Below are 14,378 nucleotides of genomic sequence, written 5' to 3' on the forward strand. Positions count from 1 at the left end.
TGAGTCGACTGGCAGCTTGTGTCTTTCTCTCGAGTGTAGACTGCATTGCTTTTTGTGGCAGCGAGCTGGGTTTAGTGGGAAATTTGCAGGATTTTTTCACAGCACTGAGGGTAAACTTACAGGAAGAGGTGGAACAAGTGAAAGGCCAATGGAAAAATCACTTCCAAATGTTTAACTTCTCTTCAAACGAGTGAAAAAGAAGACAAACTACCATGAAGTGGTGCAAGAGAAGAGGGTTGTTAAGCTCTGAATAGACTCCTTTACCCAGTGTGTCTGAGGTTTGTTGTTTAATTGTCTCTAATAAAATTGGGGGCAAAGACTGTAAAGAGCACAAATAAATGAGACAATGCTGTTAACAACTTGGTCTTAATGGACAAGCCTCCATACAAATGTAGGTTATGTTGCTGGTCATTCAACAGTGCCACCTACTATGTCTGAGTGACACCATTATTACCAACCACTCAAAAGTCAAGAGTACTTTAACTGAATGTAGTGTAGGGATGTGTCAGGGCTGTATATCTAACTAATACTAGACAGGAGCTCAAACTTTCTAGAAAAGTGAAGACAGGCCACAAGAACAACAAAGAAAACTTGGATTTAATTTTGAGAAAGACGTAGACAGCAGTGGAAGGAATTGCTGCAAATAAATCACTGCCTCAGCAAGGCATGTCTTATAAGCATCTGTGTTTATGTTAAAAGATGCTATTCTTAGCATTGTTAGGCATCAGGGTGATTATAGAGGAGTCAGTGAATTCTTTTACAGTTTAGTATCTTCAAACGTCTGTGCTGACAGGGATGCGTGGCTGTCTCAATAAATACGTTTTTGCAGACTTGAAAGCTCGTATTCAGCTTTAATCCGATAATTGAAGTGATAAATTACTAAATAAAACTGGAATGACTAATAATTTGATATTAATGTTGTATCACATTTAGCTTATGAAGCTGCAACAAATAAAAAAAACATAAATTACACAGAAGTTCCATCCTTTAAGCTAGTGAGCAGCAGTCGGTTGACACAGTGGGACGGGTGAAAAACACCAGCGTTTTCACCATTCTAGGACACGTTCATTCAGTGGTTTGTATGAAAAAAGTTGCACCTTAGCCAGAGAGACCGAGTTACAACATAAGCCTTTGAGATCTGAGTGTTATGACGATAGATAGACGCTGCTAAATCTGTTGAAAGGAGTTTGATGGAGGAGAGACAGGAGGTGGAGTAAAAGGCAATGAAACAGTGTTTTTACTATAGACAGCACCTCTGCCCTTTCGTTCAGCACCTACTGTATGGCACATTAAAATGGATTTCTGAGAAAGCGGGATTAGTTTAAGATACATAGGATTCTAATGCGAATAGAACATGCTGATTGTGTCTGCGGATAATTAAATTTAAAATATAGCTTGAAGGCTTGAAAATAAAAGTGTTATCAGTCTTGCCAACACCTTGTAGAAATAGCTTACACTAAGGAAAGATCATGTTTTTCTACTTTCTCTGAGTCTGCCTCTATTTTTTTTTCCAAAACTGGCATCCATTTTGTACAAATTTCCCCTCACAACTCTTCTCATCTTTCTCTGAATTTTCCTCCTAATAACCCCAGCATAAATTTTTCATCTCATGTGATGAATGTGATGACAAAAACAATATAGCCATGTTGCTGTAATACAAGCAGCAACAGAATTTTTATGTTTTTTTAAATAGAAAATGTCCAGTCATAGCCACCACCTGATGACTGGACTATTAGAAAAATACAGGAACAAGAAACAGATCAAAACTGTTTAAATAAAAATTCTTTGAATGACACCTTAAAATACTGCCATTGTGATTTTAAAGAATTGGAGACAAATAAAGATGTTTTAAGGACGCAAGTCTATTTGAGGCCAAACCACCTGTGTGATGAAAATAAGACTTCTTGTTTTATGACAGGGATACTCAGTCATGGTCCTCGAGGGTCGGTGTCCTGCAGGTTTTCTAAGTGTCCCCACTGCAACACACCTGATTCAAATCCATGTGTATTTAGCAGACATGTGCAGAGCTTGTCTGAGTCTGAGTCAGGTGAAAGCCTGCAGGACACTGGACCCTGGAGGACCGGGACTGGTTATTCCTGTTTTATGATGTGCCATTGTGGCATCATTTCTCTTCAGTCATACTTTGGTTTGTTTGTAACCTGCAAATTAATTAAAACACTTGAGCATGAGAGCCACTGTAGTTGTGAGAAAAGTTCCAACTTACGGCATTGGTAACATCGATCTCATACAGTCTCTGAAAGGAAGTTCTATCAAAGAAAACCAGCTTCCCATTTCCCTCGTCTTTCTTCACTGAGGTCCCCGTCACAATAAGCTTGTCATCTGGGCTAAAACAGCAGTCTGTCCTGCATAAGAACAGTTACACACATATAATATATATACACATATATAATATAGCTGATAAGCCATATCATGCATGTAGGAAAAAAAAGCAAACAAGCAGACTGTGATGAAGATGACAGCTGACAAGTCTCACATGGAAAAGTAATTGGTCAGTCTGGTGGCTTCATTTACAGGTTTTTTGAAGTTGCGTATGTCCCACATCTTCAGAGTGTCATCGCCTAGAAAAGAAAAAGTGAAAGGAAAAGGAAATTGAGAAATTTACTTTCCTAAAAGGTAATTTATTGTCACATGCCACCTGTTTCCTTATAACCAGGCACAGCTGCAGAAGTTCTCATTTACATTACAGAATCATGTTAAGTGAAGAACTCTTACTCAGATTTATTTCTGTTTATCTTTGTGTTAGAAACCTCTTCACTAGATTACATACCAAGATGAAACGAAGCATTTGTCGTGTAAATACTATATATATCCTAAGAGTTTTCTGTGTTTTGTTAGCACAGGTCCTCATTTATTTGCACACAAGAAGATACGAACACCTAATTATATAAAAAGGTTTTTTTCTGATCAATGAAAGGGATCCAAAGGGACACAAATGGCTAGTTCTCTGAATTCCTTATGATAATCTTAAACATGTGTCATGAATGACAGTGGGTTCTGGTCAGTACTCTCATTTTATACCTCCACGTGAAGCAAGAGTCATGCCATCGTAAGAAAAACAGAGGCAAGACGTGTCTGATCCTGGAGTGTGGGCTTGGCGACAGTGGAATTTTGTGTGAACCTGGGAAGAAAGAAAAGATTTCATTAATTGCATCAATTTCCATACTTTCTGGCAGATGTTCACACTGAGCTTCTACACTAATGTGTCTAAAAACAAGATAGTTTCGGTTATCTCTTGCAGTACTTCACATAAAGCACTCCTCAGTGATAGACTTTTATGGCTGGCTGTAGAAATAGAAAGAGCTTTTCACTGTCTGTGCCTTTAAAACACACAGTTTTCATTTTCTCCATGAACACCAAACCATACAACTATGATACCTACTAAAATCTATGAAATACTAGCAGTATAACAAAATGCTGCAAGACCACAGACATTTACCTTGGCAAACTGTTATTTCCCTGCCTGGCAGATTGGATTTTTTTCTTTTCATCCTGAAGCTCTATTTTTCTTCCAGCATACAGTTTACAGACCAATAAAGCAGAACAGAAATATTTCCACAAACCACAGTCTGCAGTCTGACATTGCCCTTTTAATTCTTTAATATAGTAAACCCTCCTTTAACAAGTGTTTTGTCTTGTTGCAGCTAATTCAACTAAATGATTGCAAGACCAAGTGAAAATGTAGACACCTTGGCAGGTAAAAGGGAAACTTTTACCATGATGATGCCATTCCAATTAAGAAAATTGCTTTATTGGTTCCTAATCAAAAATGTAGTTCCAGTTTTTCTTCTTTGAGTGTTTTTTCTACTTTTCCATCATGTTTAAAGGAGATTTTGTTACTGTTCACCTGGTCATTTTCCTGGGATATTGCTAAATAAAGGAGCATGTATGATTGACATCTCATCCCGAATTGTTTCATGAATTATATTAGTCGTCAGAGGGCATAGTGCTGTATTTCCTCTGTTGTGCACACTTCTCATTTTACCAGTAGTTTCTAATACCTTCTCAGTGCTCACTGAGATGTAGCGCAGTCGCAACATACACAGCAAGTGTGCCAAGCAAAATCCAGATTGGCTACAATCAAGCTTAACAAATTTACAAAAGTAGGGCATCAACAACAACAAAACAATTAAGGCCTACATAAAAAGTACAAAGATTTGTTTACTTTGCACAAATAAATAGCACAAGTTCCAAATATATTTGATGCACAATAACTTTAAAAAAAAAAAAAATCTAAAGTAAAGAAAAAAATGTTGACTGCTTTTAACAATCATTCATCTTTAAAATTATAAGTAGATGTCTGGCTGTGTGTAGGAAACTAGTTTAGTGCAAGAGGCAATACTTGGCTTCCTTTCTTTCGCTCTGCTTCCTCCCACATTTGCTACACATTGCTTTAGCCATACCTGGACCAAGTACAGACAAATCGCAGAGATCGATCATTACTCGAAGCTGGTGAAGCAATAGTCTAGAAAGTAGGCTCGCTAACACTCAAACAAACATAACCTTGGTTTATACAGCTACATTGTCATTAATTCTAAACGGAATGCAAATAAATCAGTGAAAAGAGAATTGCAGCACCGCAGGCTTTTGACCAAAAAACAGTGGATAAGGAATTTCAAATGAACACACAATGTGGAAGACAGATAAGATAGAGAAATATAGAGAAAAGCTAGCAAAAACTGCAGGAGAGAGTGGAGCTTGGGCTGAATGAGTGATGTGCCCTCATGATAACAGAAAAGAAACGAGGCCACACTTCACCTCCAAAATAAGTGGAGGGAAGTTAATAACTTCCCAGAGACAGATAACACTGTTACCTTGCACAGCAGATAACACAGATTCAGCTTTTCCAGGCCTCCTCTCCCAGAGGCATGGCTGCCTGCCCCCATCCCCATTTTACTTACAGATTACCCTCGACTCAATGCCGTTCCTCTCAGCCATTATCTTTGAATATCTGACCACTCTTTTAATTAGCACAAGTAAAACTGACATGACTGTAAAATAATTCAGAATGACATTTTTATACAGAAATTACTTTCTAATCTCACAGGAACTTATAGTAGAACTAATTAAGTAGCACCATGTTAAATATGTTCCAACACTGACCGCTGTCACTACTGCGTTTAGAATAGTGCGGGGATGGACAATGGAAACATAATATACACATTCTGCAGGGTAGCTGCTGTAATACTTGCATAAACTGCAGATGTATCAACCGCCTGCTGTACATAGACCCTGAGGCAGCTGTGCAGATGTTTTGCCCCCCACTTCCATCACTCTAAATGAACCTGTTCCAACCAAACACGTGTTTTTCGCCATAGTCACAGTTTTTCTCAACTTAGTTAATAAGAAATATTTTAAGCCATGTTCTCTGTGATGAATTATTTCACAAGTTTTCTCCCACCTTCTTTTCTTATCTGATGTCCTTCTCAGGTTAACGAAATGAGAAATATTTCATTTTGGATTCATGACAATCTATCAAACAGGAAAAGTGGCACTAGGTAGCTTGTGCTTGTTCTGGCTGCGTGTTGCAAACATACACCCACTTGAGCTATTTCTAGATCATATGCTGCTGTTGTGAAAGCTCAAGTGTTTATTTACTATCCTGATGTTGGCTGGCACTGCTAGATGCCACGGTGTTTGTTTCCTGTGATAATCTACACAGGCTGCTTGTGAAACCAGATTCTCATACACTGTTTGAAACTTCTCACATGCCTTGTGACATCCTCTGTAAGCCTTCTCTTTGAGCAAGTGTTCGCTGAATTCATCAGAGTTTTATTAAGTGAGCATTTTTAGAACTGTGTATGGCATTTCTAAGTAATGTAAGGCCATTTCATACACACATACATGCGTGTGGCGCACACACAGTCCTAATCCACATCTACACACTTTCGGCAGCAGGAGTTGATAAATAGTTGAAGGAACGGAGCATTGGGTTTCATCCTCAGCAGACTAAGATAACAATCTGCCGCAGCCAACTGTTCCAAATCACGCTATCTGAGCTTGATTATATAAAGACTGCAAGGCTCTACATCTCTGCTTCTGCCATATTTTTACAACTGCACACCTGAAAGACAATGATGCCCTGTGTGCTGGCAGTTTAACTTCCTACTCTGACCTTTGTTACTGTGTGAGGATCAAGTAGCCAAACCACAGTCCTGAACAGCTGTTCTGATCTTTCATGGAAATCAACAAGTTATGATGGTGAGGCGATGTGTGTTTGAGAACCACACTGGAATGAAGGGGCAGATGACCCCCCCCCCCCCCCAAAAAAAATGTTTGTAGTACTACAAGAACAGTCTTTTCTCAGTCATATACAAAAGTAAACAACAGGACTATTTTAAGACAATGGGACATTACTGTAACATATAGATTTTATACATCACTTTAAAGTCACTCAATGGCCTCTCATGAAAGGGTTGAAGTAAGGGAAAAATCCCATTTTTTAACAATGACAGAAACAATGGACAAGTTACAATGAAGAAACAGAGATAAGGTGTAAATATTTACAACTGGAGAACTTCGAGATAGCTTTGTGGACTATTGGGACTATTTCAGAGGGTTGGGTACAGCCATGTTTATTGGATGCTTGACAGTTTCTCAATACATCTTCAGACATTAAGTGTTATTTTTCTTAGTGGTTAACTCTCTCAAATGTTCTGCTGGTACTGAAGCATCACTTTGGTCCACAGATTTATTGGTGTATACACTTCTTGCTTTTATTTTGTGTAAAAAATGCCTCCTAGAGTTTGTTCTGAGTTTAACACCACAATCACCATCAATTTTCCCCTGCTTATAGTCCAGTTCAGACTAGTTTAGATACATGGATGCACTAGAGCATGTCCAAACATGTCCCACCCCACAATACAAAATACCCCAAAAGATATTGTCATTACACCTGTATAGGGGTGCATTCACATCAAGACAGTTTACTAGACTCGGTCCGAACGGGGACTCGGCTCAGTTGTAGGAAGGTGTATCCATGCGGACTGCAATCACATTCACGTTGCACTTTGGTCAAACCATTAGAATAATATGTCCCCATTCTCACCAAAGGTGACACTACACTAGTATTTGGCAAAAGAGAGGACAAGACCCACGTGAAGAAGAAAACTCCACTTGCGACCTAAACATAGAGACGATGTTATCTCTGTTTTGGGTTTTTTTTACTTTGACCTATGCAAGTATACTGCAGAAATGCATTGCAACAATGGACGCAGTATGAACAGACGAGGCAGAGGACTATTAACGTGATCACTATGTAAAGGAATAAAGATATTAATGAAGAACCTTCAGTCATTCCTACACTGATTAAGTAGCTACAATCCTACAGTTGTGCAGACCGTGAATGCAACACTTGGTTGCCTAGCAACATTAACCCCAGCGCGTGTTGTTGTGTTTTGAAGTTGTAAGAGCAGCGCTAGCAAGCAGGTCGCTTTCAGTCCCAAAACGCAAAACTGACAACGAAAACCGCAGATTTAAACCCACCTGGCGCCAAACCGTTGTATTTAATTTGCAATGAGTGTGTGTGGATGTTTATAGATTATAATGTGAAGAGGCACGTAATCGAAAAGTTTAGTTTGATATGACCTTTTTATGTTAAAAGTTAGGAGAAAAATAGGCTCTGAATGGAATTTTAATTATTTTATTTTGTGCATTCGTCCTTGTCATGTGGGACTGAATTTAAAATAGAAAAATTAATAAACTACTTATTTTTCAAAATGTAAATGTTTGGGTTTTTTTTTGTTTTTTGTTTTTTTATTATGATTTATTTTCCCGTACTTTATTTACTGGCTCTGATCATTTTTTTATTTAAAAATCTGGCCCACCTGAAAATTTAATAGAGTAGCCCTGCTTTTATTGTTTTTTTTTTTATTGTTGTTGCCAGTCTTTTCCCAACAGTGTTATACAGACTATTCTTAAGACTTCATTGTCATGACAAAGTCACTCACATGCAAGTAACATAAGGGAGTTTGTCATGTCATCCAATGATAACACTCTGAGCTGAGGGGTTTATTAAAACCATCTCTTTTGTGGTCCCATTTTGAAGTCTGGAAACATTAAAGTTCACCAATGACATCATAGCATTCCTTGGATCTCTGTGGTAATATTTTGGAATAAAGACTTGCACCTTGTATGCACCCAGTATCACAATGTGCACATTACCTGGAAACCACTGTGGTCAGAGAATGAACATGCAATCACTCTCTGTCGCAGCCCACTGGAAAAGACCAATTTCATTCCCATCATTGGATCAATCAACTCATGTCATGGTTTGAGTACACGATGTGTCATCCTCAATAGCTTCTCGTCAGGCTGAGCAATAGATCAAGGTCATGTACAAGATTGATCATGATTGATCTGCCTGCATATTCTAGCCATGAGTAATTGTAGCAATACAACAGGAGATAGGCCTCATTTGAGTGGGGGAGGGAGCAGCAATAAAAGCATTGGGAGGTCAACTCCTTATTAGGCTTGTGACTGAATTTGAGTCAGCAGCACAGGTTGCTGATTAGGGCAGAGGGCACAAACTAAAATTCTTGAGCCATTCAGACAGGCCAGGCTCCAGTGGTCAGGAAACAGACATGACTATTGTAAGCTGCTATGGGAGGCTGGGTAAATATTTAGCTTGGAGAAGGAGGGGTAATAAATTTTGAGAGCTTTAACACAATCATTTGAAGCTTGCTGCTATGTGAAGCCCTGAGGTGGGATGATAGGTGATTGGGGAAGAGGTGGGAGTCTATTTAATACCAGTTTGTGGAAGTACACAACAAGAAAGTGGTTACATGACAAATATAAAAATAAAAAAAGCCTAGATTGTTATAAAGTTGGCTGTTGGAGTAATTTGGCAGGCTGATTCCCACATGATTACTCCAGAAGTCCATTTCTAATCAAGGTGTTTCAACTCACCAAGTAAAGCTTAACTGTTGCTACCTTAATTCTCATTAGAAATAACAAAAGCCCCTAACGTTATCCTCAATCTGCATGTCACTGACGGGTTAGAAAATATTTTTAAAAATGCAACAAAAAAGGGACAATTCTGTCGAACAGTGGCTCTCAGACTGGGGGTCTGGACATGATTTCAGGGGGTCTCCCGATAATTGTACAAAGTATTTGAAATTTTTTATCAGGGCTGTCAAAATTAAACTGTTAATACAGAGGTAATGTTCTGAAATTAGCACCCTCATTTTTCAACACATTAACAATAAAAAATCAAGTTTTTACACATGCCATTTAAAAATTAGAGTTTGGCATAACCTTGGTGAGAGAATCTGATTTTGGGTATGCAGGGTCCTTGTCACAGCAGTGAACTAGATCCACCAAAAGCCATGTCTTCTTCCTTATTTATGAAGATTCTGACAGTTTTCTAACCTCACATTTAGAGAATAACTGCAAGATGAAACATTTTATATTGTATTTTATATCTCAAACTTTATTACACAATAAAAAGTCTGAGAAGCACTGCTCTAGTAAGTATACTCACACACATGCATTGCTAAAGATGTATACTGGGTCTTTTTAAGTGTTTGGCAATGTCTGTATGCAATTTGATGTCCACTTTTAATAAGTCAGGGTCTTTTCAGACTCGAGTATCCAACCACAAAGAATTTTTCTCACTGTGGAAAAAGCAGCTTGTTAAAAACTGTTTCATAATGACTTCCCAATAAAGCAGTATGTGACAAAACTAGAACAGTTTAGCTTTGAAATGCTGAATTAAGAGTGTTGTAGATTCACAAACACTTGTTTTTAATGCACAGCACTTTTATTTCATCTTCCCTTATTTTAATCTGTTTTATTGACATTAGAGAAAAGAAGCAAAAACTGGCCAGTGGTGTCCTTTTGTTGCTCAAACACAAAACATGGCATCATGTCCTGCTGCGCTATCTTCATAAAAGATAAAAGAGATGCATTCTGAAGCTCTAAATAGATTTCTCCTTTTTTTTTTTCCTTTTTCCCCACAATGATGATTTCTCAACAAGGGAAAACAACCTACTAAGTGAACAGGAAATCTCGCAGGAGCCTAAATCAACTCTTACTTTGACTGTGTGAAACTTAAAGTAAAGAGTATTTGCTTTGATCTCCTAATGATCTAATTAACTAATAGTAGAAAATGTGCAGCAGGAAATTGTAATTAAACCCCCTCACCCCCATTTTTATGTAACTCCTCTACCATGACAAGAAAGTTTATTCAGTTACATAACAAGCTATTGTGAGCCTTACTATTAATGTGGCTCTAAGGAGGCAACATGTCTGTCAGCAGGTTCAGCATTTTGATTAAACAATTAAACATCTCATTATTCATGGCAGAAAAAACATTTGAAGAAGTCTCCAGCTGGTTTTTCTGGATTTTTTCTCTCATCTCACATCTAAGTGTTTTTTTTTAGTGCAACGTATTAACCACTAACATTCATTCATGTTCTTCAAAGTACGCATTGTCATAATCACCCCTTAGCATTTTATTCAGCACTTTCATCTGATCTTAATTACTTTAATCTATCCTGCAATTTTTCCCTGTTTTATGTAGGCATTTGAAATTGTTCAGTTGTTGTTTTGTTGATCTATGACCTCTTTGGTTTGTGACCGTGTGACCTGTGTTTCATGACTCTGTACCTAAAACCATAACAAAACAGGCATCCCATCTTTACAACCTTTTGCACATCATGGCGGTTAGTTTATGGTTTAAGACTCACGCTGAGGTTTCTGTCCCAGATCTGGATGGAGCCATCTTGGCAGCCTGCTGCAATGAGCTTTCCATCACGGCTGTAGGTGCAGCATATGGGGATAACCTTCTTTCCCTGAAAGGAGCGAGGTTTGAACACAGACTTGTGTTTTTTCTCAGAGTTCAGGTCCCATGTGCGCACAGTGCTGTGGACAGAAAGAGAATGCCATTTATCCTCAACCAACTGCCATGAATCAGTCATGAAATATCTGTCATTCATAACATATTTGATCATTTACAATGCCAACCACTATAATAAATTAGACTCATACAGACACTAGCTGCTCCGATTACTCTTTTGAACATGAGGTTGGGCAGCTCTGTGTTGCAGGGTGAGGGGTTCTGCAAACAGCAGAACAGTACATCAGTCTGACAGGTATGTCTGAAATCCTGATTCCCTTTCCTGCATCTGGTGAACACATTACACAACCTGTAGCACTAAGAAGGGCTCTTAAATGTAGACTTTTCATCTAGAGACAGCTGTGGGAATTGATCCCAAAACATCATACAATATAATGTCCAACAGTAAATCCCTAATGGTTGCAGGTTTATACATCAAACACTGGCCACTTTCTGATTTTGAACAGTGCTACAAATATATTTTCTAAATAAAAATGTATTATAAAATAGTATATCCAGGTTTTCCACCAGTCACACAAACAAAAAGAAACAAAGATGTGCTACTATTTCCAAATAAAAGGTTAGAAATCTCTCTGAGTGAGGTTGATACGTATTTCTGCAAACATGGGATCAGACTGGAACAAAGTGGAACATTTCACCTTTCACCCTTCTGGCATAACTTTCTGTCGTGAAGATATGCTGCATACGACTTCTTCCGACCTAATCTAAATTTAAATCTAAACAGCCACATTACATCCGTCGCTGTAGCCAGTGGGTTTCAATCATCTCCTTTCAGGTTTTGAACCATTCGCAGTAAACCTGAAGTAAAACAGATGGTAAAATACTGACACTGACTGAGGGGGGGAAAAAAAAGAAAAGAAGATAAATGATGCCTTATATGACAAACTTAAGTGCTCCCCCACCAGTGATGCAAGTCATAGTGACTTAACCCCCCACATTTATTTATTGGAAGACGTTACCACACGCACACATGTTTAGCCAACCTTTCACACACTCACACTGACACTCATGGCAGACGAAGTACATCCAAATGTGTCTGTGACCCACTGCTTGCCTTGTGAGCATCTTGACCTTTGGGTCAGAGGGTCAGTAGAGGAGTATAAACACACAGGCAGAGCTGCTACTAACAGACAGGCAAGGATTCCTCCATGGCTGGCTACAAAGCAGCAGGCACACACACACACTCAACTGTGTTTGGATAGGTCTAACAATGTGATATAATAGTCATTTGAAGACATTTTTGGAGGGGGGAAATACAACTCCAATTCAGTTTTGTTCTATTCTGCATAACCCAAAGTTGCTAATAAATATCTAATAAGTGCAAAGTCGCACATATGAAAACTGCTGCTCAGTGCAACTTGAAAGCTTCTGCACTGAGCAAATGTATAGTGGATTTGAGAGAGTGAAGGAGAACCAGTGAAAGGCATGGACCGTATGACAAATAGGTCCACCTGCTGCCTCACACAGACATCTCTCTTTTGTTTACAAAAGACTGTAGGCGTCTGTAAGGCTAATAAAGACAACGTAACCTTTTACGCTGCACACAAAACCTGGAATGCCATTTATCGTAAGGCCTTTTTTTCCCTCAAAACATGGCATTGTCAGCAAAACAGAGCAGAGTTAGAGCCCACCAGTGTGGATCCAACCATAAGCACCGGCAAGACTCCATGCTCTCACTTGTCATAAATAAAAACACTTAGTGAGGTAGGAAAACTGGAAACCGTCTGCTTCGATACATGGTACTCTGAAATGGCTCGTGTAAATGTAAAAACATTCTTTTCCCTATTGGAGAGAAAGGACTTTATTTTTATAATGTTAGAATAAGCCAAATACTGTGTAGAATAAAACAAACCCAGCAGTACCTTTGGTGTATCCTCTTTCCTACATGCCTGTTTTCTCTTCAATCAGCAGCCCATTTTACTTTGCAAATACTACCAAGTCAGAGGGGTGAATGTAACAAAATGAGTCCCATACAACCTCAACCATGCATGCACACTTTACGAGGTAACACAGTCGTTCACACATCAACTGAGGAGTGACAACTCCCTTGGCCCCAGATTTTATCTGTCCACCAGGTTATATACCTAGTGGGGGTGACAGCTGCTAGGATCCCTTTCCCAGATGAGGAGATAAGGAAAAGAGAGATGTACATCTTCTATATGGTTGTATTTGGTTGTTTACTGGTTGAATTCCAGTGATAGCTGGTTGACTGACTAACTGGGGCTCTGTTATGAGAAAGGAGGATTAAGGGGAGGAAGATGCTCCATCTTCCTTCACAGCTGAAGAAGATAAAGTGAGAAAATAACAGAAGGATTTAGGAGAAGGCACACACACACAATTGCATTCAAGCAAGGAAGCCAAAGAGTAAACAATGTGGTCTGAGACAGATGGACTGTGGGTACAGTGAGAGGCCATTCTTCCAAATTTCAAAACAATGTTTGTCTGACTTCATGTTACAAAAGATCAACTAAAACATACCCAACAAAAAAGGTAGGTGACATCACATATTACAGGCAAAAAGAAAAAAAAATCTGTAGAAACACCCAGCAGGGTTACCCGGTGCTCATTGAAAAACTTGGAAATTTAGAATTTTAACATAAAAATTAGGGTTTTTTATATATATATATATATATATAATATTGGTAGTTATTACAAGACTTTAACCCTTTATAGGGCACTCAATGAAATGCCTTGAAATTAGACATTTTAACCTAAAATTGTCCTTCTGGTATGTACAGAGGCCTTTTTAAAAAATGTGTTTTATGTTGAAAATGAAAGAAAACAAAGTGATTAAAAAAAGTTATTAGCCTCAGAAAGAGTTAAAACTTAAATACCTTTTCTAAAAACACAAAAGTTATACAGTAGTAGGTGATCAGTAAAAGGAGATTTTTTTTTTGCTTATTTTTTCAAATGTAATGCTGAAGGCAGATCTTGAAGAAGTAGCTGCTGAGATGTAACCTGATGATTGGTTACTGGTGTTGAGAACTTTGTGTGGTTCTATGATTTTATGGACAAGCATGCTAAGGTATTTTGTTAGTCAAATGAAATGATCAAGGGTTAATCAAGCAACATGATGAGAAGCTTTCCCCACATACAAGGACGTAGCCTTAGAATCAGTTCAACAGAAAAAGAAACAAACATTGTATTCACACATAAAGATGTAAAAGTTACCATCAGTCAAAAATTCAGCCATGGCTGTACACTGAACAAAAAAGATAAATGCAGTCCTTTGGGGTCTGGTATGCGCTTTCTTGAGCAGGATATGGAACACTTGCATTGTAAGGCGGGTAGCAGTTGGTGAAGCACTGGACTGTGGATGACCCTGATGTGTCCAACTGAGTAGATTGTCCCAACATGCTCACACACACTTTGTGGTGTCTGTTTTCACTCTCCATCCCTGCTCTGTCACGCAGATCACACTTACCAGCCCAGCTATGAAGCTCTTTCCAGAAAAAAAAAAGATGCAGATATTAGCATACATTAGTTTGATAGCACAAAAAAT

The 14,378-nt window shown here is 38.5% G+C and overlaps 1 protein-coding gene across 1 annotated transcript in view; it reads right to left on the minus strand.

Annotated features, from left to right (window-relative positions):
• wdr70 (WD repeat domain 70) overlaps positions 1 to 14,378 on the minus strand; it is a gene marked incomplete at its 5' end in the record, with an annotated part of 39,723 nt that overhangs the window by 13,108 nt on the left and 12,237 nt on the right. Inside the window, 4 exons of the mRNA XM_079256293.1 lie at positions 2,225 to 2,363; positions 2,495 to 2,579; positions 3,040 to 3,139; positions 10,707 to 10,881. Of these exons, the coding sequence (XP_079112419.1) occupies positions 2,225 to 2,363; positions 2,495 to 2,579; positions 3,040 to 3,139; positions 10,707 to 10,881 (499 nt within the window). The remainder of the gene's footprint in view (positions 1 to 2,224; positions 2,364 to 2,494; positions 2,580 to 3,039; positions 3,140 to 10,706; positions 10,882 to 14,378) is intronic.

The sequence above is a fragment of the Telmatherina bonti genome (genome assembly GCF_933228915.1).
Source record: "Telmatherina bonti genome assembly, chromosome: 17".
Lineage (NCBI taxonomy): Eukaryota > Metazoa > Chordata > Actinopteri > Atheriniformes > Telmatherinidae > Telmatherina > Telmatherina bonti.